The 7,837-nt window shown below is 40.9% G+C and overlaps 1 protein-coding gene across 2 annotated transcripts; it reads left to right on the forward strand.

Annotated features, from left to right (window-relative positions):
- Positions 1-5,084: 5,084 nt before the first annotated feature.
- ANKRD37 (ankyrin repeat domain 37) lies at positions 5,085-7,757 on the forward strand (the record flags this gene model as incomplete). Of its 2 annotated transcripts, XM_082680376.1 has the most annotated exons (5): positions 5,085-5,241; positions 5,446-5,598; positions 6,465-6,556; positions 7,091-7,294; positions 7,546-7,757. In XM_082680376.1, coding segments are annotated over exons 1-5 (477 nt in total). In that variant the 5' UTR covers positions 5,085-5,214. The 2 variants fall into 2 exon arrangements, with proteins under 2 accessions (XP_082536502.1, XP_082536501.1); XM_082680375.1 differs by lacking the exon at positions 7,546-7,757 and having other exon boundaries at positions 7,091-7,298.
- Positions 7,758-7,837: the final 80 nt, after the last annotated feature.

The raw sequence follows: 7,837 nt of genomic DNA on the forward strand, positions 1-7,837 counted from the left end.
ACTTTCTACACTAGATAAATTATATATCAAATATATCAATTAGCTATGGCCTACACAAAAAATATAATGCATGCTTTTTCTGAAGGTATTCTATATATTCAGCTACTCTCTGTTTCCTAAATGAAAGAAATAGGTTGCACAATCAATGCAGTAAGAGCCCTCTTATCTGGTATTATTGGGACTTGTAGTTTATCAATTAAACAAGAATCAAGGTGGAACTTAATGTGAGTATACAAACATATGATATACATTTTAACTTAAAATATGTAAATGTAAATATATAGTTATTTTCCCACCTTTTCACTTAGGGTCAGAAGCTATTGCTTTAAATAGAGGATGAATGTGAGAGTTCAGAACTGTCTTTCTTGCATAAACCATATGCATACAAATTCCAGATTATGTTTCTTTAAAATGGAATATGAATTGAAAAATGCCTGTGGAACAATTTGAGGGCAGAACTATTTCTCCCCATCCTTTACTGTTGATTTATCCTCACCTGCTTTGAAAGCATTTTTCTTAGCTACTTGAGGAATCTGAAAGCATTCAATTTAGTCTTCTTAAAAATTATATCTCTCACTTCTTACCCATAGCTCACCAGTTATATAATATTTAATTATATTATATATTATAATAATCCTTATAGTATGGAAAAAAATTCAAACTGCTGTGATCCCAAGTAAACGAGTATTCTACAGAACAGCCTGGTAAGATCTCCCAGTGACCAGTGCAACCGGCAGTGTGTTTTACAGAGGAACTAAAGTGTATTGGTTAATCAGAATAAAAAATTAAATAGTGATCAGAATAAAAAGTAATAAAGTTGTGAGAAATTGTGAGATTTTTCGTTCCTTGTTTTATTAAAACTAGTTTCATACTGGTTTAGGTATCTTCTGTCATTACTAAATCTAGAAAATTAACTAAGTGTAACTTTTACAGTTTGAGGTGCGACAGCAAAACTAGCATAAATTTCTTTTTCCTTCTTCACAATTTCACAAACAGAAGATTTGTTCTTACTGTAGATCTCAACAACCGCAGTGTTTGATTTCTTATCTTTCCTTATTACATCAAGAATTTTCACCTTTTTACTTAAAGGAAGGACTTTATAACTTCTTTGGCATATCTGAATTGCCAGCATCACTACTCTTGTGCTTTGGGGCCATTATTAAGTAAATAAGGGTTACTTGAACACAGTAACCCAGTAAATCTGATAACCCAGATGGCTACTAGGTGACTAACCTGGACAAACGGATGATTCCTCTCCCAGGAGGGACGGAGATGGGGATGGAGTGAGATTTCATCATGCTACTCAGGGTGGCATGCAATTTAAAATTTATGAATTGTTTATTTCTGTAATTTTCCATTTAATATTTTCAGACCATGGTTGGTCTGAAACCACAGAAATTGAAAATGTGGATAACGGGGGACTACTGTAATTTTCTCTTTCTGTTCCAGGATCCCATCCAGGTTATCACGCTACATTTAGTCATCATGTCTCCTTAGCCTCCTCTGGTCTATGACAGATTCTCAGGTTTTCCTTGTTTTTTTTTTTTTATAACTTTGACAGTTTTGTACTGGCCAGATATCCTGTAGAATGTCTCCCAACCTGGGTTTACCTGGTATTTTACTCATGGTTAGACTTGGGTTATGGACTTTTGGGAAGATGCAGAGATGAAGTATCCTTCTCAACACATCATATCAGGGGTGCATGCTATCATCATGACTTATCACTGATAATATTAACAAATACCTGGCCAGGGTAGTATTTCACAGGTTTCTCCACTGTAAAGTTACCTTCCCCTCTTCCTATACTCTTACTCTTCAGAAGCAAGGCATTATGTGTAGCCCACACTCAAAAGAACAGTGTGGGGAGAGGATTAATCTCTGTTTCCTGGAGTGGGGAGTGTCTACGTGAAGTATTTGGAATTCTTTTGTAAAGAAGAGTTGCCTTTTCACTCCTTCTCTTCCTTCCCTTCCCTTCCCTTCCCTCCCTCCCTCCCTTCCATCTACCTATCTGTCTATCTAAATATCTATCTATCCTTTGTGCCACAATATCCTGGAGCAGCAGTTGTTTATAATAACTATATAATTTATTACCTTCTCCAAGAAGTTTGAGTAAGCAAGGCTGGAAGGGTTTATATAATAAGGCACAAGAAGAATTTATTTGTGGGAAATCTTTTGCTTTTACAATCATACAAGGATCATACATGGATTTCCTGACTGCGCATGCCAGTGAAGACAGAATTACATTTGATTAGTTCAAGCACATCTAGCAGCAAATTAAACATAAGTAGAATCAGCAATGCTTGGAAGAATGACTGTTGAATATGCATCTTAGACCATTTTCCACTTTAGAAAATTGATCCCACTTGCTACATGTTCAGTAAAATCTCCAGTTACTTGCCAGTAAGATATTGTCCCCCAAATGTATTTATTCGGTATATTTTTGTACTCTACCAGCTTTGTTCAGTTTTTAGACGGCTTTTAGGCCCATTTTTAAGACTAAACCAAATACTTACCTGAGATATAAAGAATTTTTTGGAAACATGAGCAATGGACAAGTATGCAGTGATTAATGGGATAAAAGCTTTAACAAGTACTCACAACATTCCCTTTCCTTGTGAAATTTAAATATGTCACCGGAAGTTAACAATAATTACCAGATTTAATGCATGCTGAACAGAATCTTGTTTTCAAGAGAAAGGATGTAATGTGGAAGTGCATCCATTACACAAATATCCCACTGCATGATACGTTAACTGCAAAACCTATGTTTAGAACTCTAGGAACTTCTTTGATAATACCTTGTATTAGTTAGGAAATCCTGAAAATGAACATCTGTGCAAATTTGAAGCTTTGAAAAACAGTACTTACCTAATTGAAAAATATGAGAAAAGGAAAACTGGCAATATGGACATGTGTTCTCATGTATCTCTGATATTCTTTAGCATAAAAATGTACTGTGAATAGTTTAAATATTTAAAAAAAGAACACAAGTACGATTCTATATATGTGTTTGAACATAAATACATATACACGTTTATGTTCGAGTATGCATATAAACAAAGACGTTTAAAACTACCCCTTTGCAAATAAAAGAGCAAAGAGCATTTTGCTCACCATCCAAGTCTTCAAAGATTAACCCGCTGCAGCCGCTGAACAACAGGGCACTGGATGCTTCAGATGAAGAGATTAAGGTGATAACAGGATGGGCAATCTGTGCTTCAGAGGAAATTTAAAGATGAAAACGGGAGGCTCTGTGCTTTGGACAAACAGGCCCTTAGACACATGCATTTCACGAAGAGTTTTAATGAACCCCGCTTCCCATACATAGAAAAGCCCTATAATCATTAACTTGGGATATCTGTTCTTTGTGACGGGCAGTGATCTTTTACCAAGATACATTTGACTGCACGTGTTCCCTAACAACAACAACAAAATCACATATAAAGTAGCCTCCCCCCACCTCTCTGGAGCAGTCCCTCAGAGCTATCCGAATGCTGTCTCTGGGGCTACAGTCCTCAGTAAGACCCTGAATAAACCTTAACTCACACCTCTCATGTTGTGTATTTTTCTCTTCAGTTGACACCTTGGATCACTGCATAAGTCTAGTAATATGAATTACTGCAAAATTATTTTATGGCTCTTATTACAAAATAAACAATAAACCGTAACCAAAATTAGAACTAAAAGACCACCTATCTTCACAGGACAATGAGCTTGTCCTCTACAAGCATTATAACAAACTATCTTTCAGTCCTGCTCTCAAAGGTATCAGCAGATAGAAGGGAATCGCTGAAGATGTTAGGGAAAACACATATATGGCTGGAGCTTTAGCTTTTAGCTAGATTAACCCGAATAAAAAAGTGCTTAGGGAAAGAGTCCAGAGATTATCTGACAGGCGGTCAATGGCTACGGTTTGAAGTCAGGATGTCTGTCTGTTCCTAAAGCTTTACAAAAACGAATGACTCAAGCTAAAGGAATGGCTCAGCATAAAGAGCTCCGGAGAGCCTTCCTCCCGCCACCCCCCAGCGGTTCAGAGCTAGTCCGCCCTGCCCACGGGGAAGAGCCCCAAGGGTCCTCAGCGTCCACGGCCCGGGCCCTTCGTTTATCCCCTAACTCTCCACATGATGAGTGGGGGGCTCCCGCCTCGGCAAGTTCAGGGCTAAAAGCTGGGGACCCTCAACACTTCCCTAGGCGGCAAGGCCAGCACTGCGCCTAACCCACCTCCAAGAGGGGTCACATTACAGTGGTTGGCTCGTTTTACATCATTCCCAGAACGGACATGGTATCATGTTAAACCCGAAAGGGTGGGGTTTGATAAACCATTTAAACCAGATGTTCAGTCCCGGGAGGGCGTGAGCTTTGACAAAGGCGAGAGGGGTGCTGGAGCTGGGGCGGGGGGCGCAGTCCCTGCGGGAAAACCCATGCCCTTAGCTCACCTTAGCCGCCCCTCCTCCTGCCCCCCCCATCGCCCCCTCAGCTTCCGCTTTCCTCCCTAAACGTCCAGGGCCTTGAGGGACAGAGCCAAGCCTGGGGCGATTTTGAACGTGAGACAAGAAGGAATTTTCATTCCTCAGGAGCCGGAGGCTGGGACCCCGGCGCCAGCACCAAGCGTAGCAGCTTCCAAAGGTCGTGTTGCAGCCGAGCTCCTTGTAGCTCCCTGGTTTCCTGGTTACGTGCGTGCCAGCAAAAACCAAAACCTCCGCCCGCGACTTCCGCTTCCCCAAAGGGCCTAAAGAGGTGAGCACGACAGCGTGAGACGTGCCGAACTCAGCGCGCCTCATGGCGGCCGCTGAAGCCCAACCGCCCGGAATCCTGTCCCTCACGACGCACGCGCACAGGGGCTGCGGGGGAGAGGCTCGGGGCCCCGCCCCAAGGTGGGCGGGCCTGACGCCTCACGCTGGGCCAATCAGCTGGCAGACCCGCGCTGCCTCCTCCTCCTTTCTCCCCGCCAGCGTTTCTGGGTTCCCAGTTGCACGTGTCAGTGTTTGTGTACGTGCGGCTGCAGCTGGGCGGAGAAACGCCGGCAGCCCAGGGTTGGGCTGCTGGGGCGCAGCCAGAGCTGTGGCGCGGCGGGGAGGGGCCGGCCCGCTGGCCCTGGGGATCTTTAAATTCTCCTGCTCTTGGGCGGCTTCTGCTCTCTTACCTGTTTGTCTGCAGCGAGCGCCTCACCGCTCTGCTCTCCCAAGCACTCCAGTCCTCTACTTTAGGTGGGAGATGCTGTTGCTCGATTGCAACCCCGAGGTGAGACTCAGGCTGCTTTTGCCCTGCAGGCTTAAGTCTTCTAGGGAGGGCTAGCTAGGCTGATGGCTTACTGACCACTTGGCGTTGCCAAGCCAAGCTTCTTCAGAGTTGGAAGGTTTTTGGAGTGGAGGAAGATGTTCAATCCAGGGAGGGCATGAGCCTTGACAAAGGCGAGGCGGTGCTGGAGCTGTTCTTTTCTCGCAGGTGGATAGTCTGAGGCATCTGCTGGAGACCGGGGCCTCCGTCAACGCACCCCCGGATCCCTGCGAGCAGTCGCCTGTCCACTTGGCCGCAGGTGGCGGCCTTGCTTGCTTTCTTCTCTGGCAGCTGCAGACCGGCGCTGACCTCAACCAACAGGTAACTAGGTAACTGATTGTTGCCGTGTGCAACCCTCCCCCTCCACCCCAAATCCACACAAACACTTCTTAGACGCCGAGATATTCAGTCGTTTCAATTATTAGAAACATGACTGTCGCAGCGATGTCCAATAGAAATATAATGTGAGACACGTATGTTAAGATTTTCTAGTAGCCACATTAATGAAGTAAAACGAAACATGAAAATTTTAGTAACCTAACCCAATTAATCCAAAATATTATCATTTCATATGTAATCAATATAAAACATTACTGATATTTTACATTTTCTTTTCATGTGTCGTCTCCATCTGCTGTGTATTTTACATTTACAGCACATTTCAATTCAGACTAGCCACATTTCAGGTGCTCATTAGCTGGATATATGGTTGCTGGCTACTACGTGGGACAGCATTTCCAAGGTCTACAGTTCATTTCCAAAGGAACAATTGCTCCATTACCAAATTAAAAGTCTCAGGATAGCAATACTTGTGAGGCATGCTCACAACCAATACAATTCCTTACAGAACTTTCTTAGGGTAGTTTTCATCTTCATTGAATATTAAAGTATGATGAATTTTAAATTGTAATTTTTTTACTTCTGTAGGATTGTAATTTGCTTTTATTCACTTAAAACTTAATGTATGTTTGTAGCTGTGGCTGCACATATTTTTATTAATGACAACTTTGTATTTAATAGGGCACCAAGTGAATTTTATTTTAAAAAAAGAATTAAAAAATTCGGTCCAGTACAATGCATTTCTAACCCCGCTTCCTCAAATAGCTTCCTCAAACAATAGACTTCTCCCACCAACTTCCACTAGAGTGTTTCGGGGAGAGACTAAAATGTGCTGTTTTGTCTGTAAGGATGTTTTTGGAGAAGCTCCACTACACAAGGCAGCAAAAGTTGGAAGCATGGAATGCCTCAGCCTGCTTGTAGCCAGTGACGCCCAAATTGAGTAAGTATGAAATCAGTGGCTTCAGATTTTATATTTTCTTGGATTAAACTAATCAGACTCCTACAGCTTAATTACATGATGCTTGCCGTTGATAATGTTAACGTTTAAATGTTAACTTAGGCTGTTAATGACATCTAATACTATGTATTGAATTTGAATAAATAAAAAATGGATCCTAAGCAATCAGAGATACAGTTCTATTCATCTGTCATGGCAGTGTTACATCTTAGTTTTGGTTTAGAAAAGCCATTCTATAGAAGTTCTCACTGACTTCCTTTGCATACTTAACTCATTGTAGTGAACAAAGAATACTCTTTCATTCGTGCAAAAATAAAATGCCCACTCTGTGCTGTACTCTGTGCTAGCCATTGAGGATAAATAGTGAGCAAAAATGGAATTCCTCTATGCTTCCTTTACCTCTTCTATTCTGCAACCAACATTTGTATGAGCCCAAAGCGCCTTTGTTAGGAAGATATAAAAAAAGGCTAAACTACTGTCAACTTTTACTTAACTAATTTTTTGTCTCAAATTCAGTTTATGTAATAAGAATGGGCAAACAGCTGAAGATCTTGCTTGGTCATGTGGATTTCCAGAATGTGGCAAGTTTCTTACAACAATTAAATGTATGCAGACAATAAAACCAAGTGAACAATCCAATAAAGATCATTGTGTTCCAGTGCTCAGACAGAAACGAAGTTTTGGAAGTAAAGAAGATACAAATGGGAAAAGGAAGTGTTGGTAAGGAATTCATAGTTTCTTCTTTCTTCCTCCCTCAAGGATCTCTTATTTAGCACAGAATTTATTGTTTCATTTAAATATTGGCAGTCTTATTTCTAGTATAACTTTTCATTCTCATTAACACATTTTAATACTCGTTGTAGTAACTACTACTAGATTCTAGAAACCAAAAATTGTCCTGCATGGTGGAAGATTGGGAAGGAAACCTTTTTTAAAAAAGTTTTTAATGTTAATATGTTTTTTAACAACAGATGTCGTATTGGTTATGAAGAGGTGTGGAGAAGGTCTTCACTTCCTGCAGATCTACTGCTCAGCTACAAGCTATGGCTTTTGGCTCACCAAGTGTGTCTAAACACCTTCTAAGAAGGAGGAAAACTTTCTTCTAAGTGAAGATAACATTCAAGAATACATGTATTTATATGCCTGTAACATTCTGGTTGTGCATGCTTTGTCTTTTAATTTATTAAAGGAGTGTCTAAAGAATAAATTCTTTTCTTTGTGTAATATTTACAACCTTTACAAAAAAATCATAGAAACCATCAA

The sequence above is a fragment of the Grampus griseus genome, assembly GCF_964374135.1.
Source record: "Grampus griseus genome assembly, chromosome: 21".
Taxonomy (NCBI): Eukaryota; Metazoa; Chordata; class Mammalia; order Artiodactyla; family Delphinidae; genus Grampus; species Grampus griseus.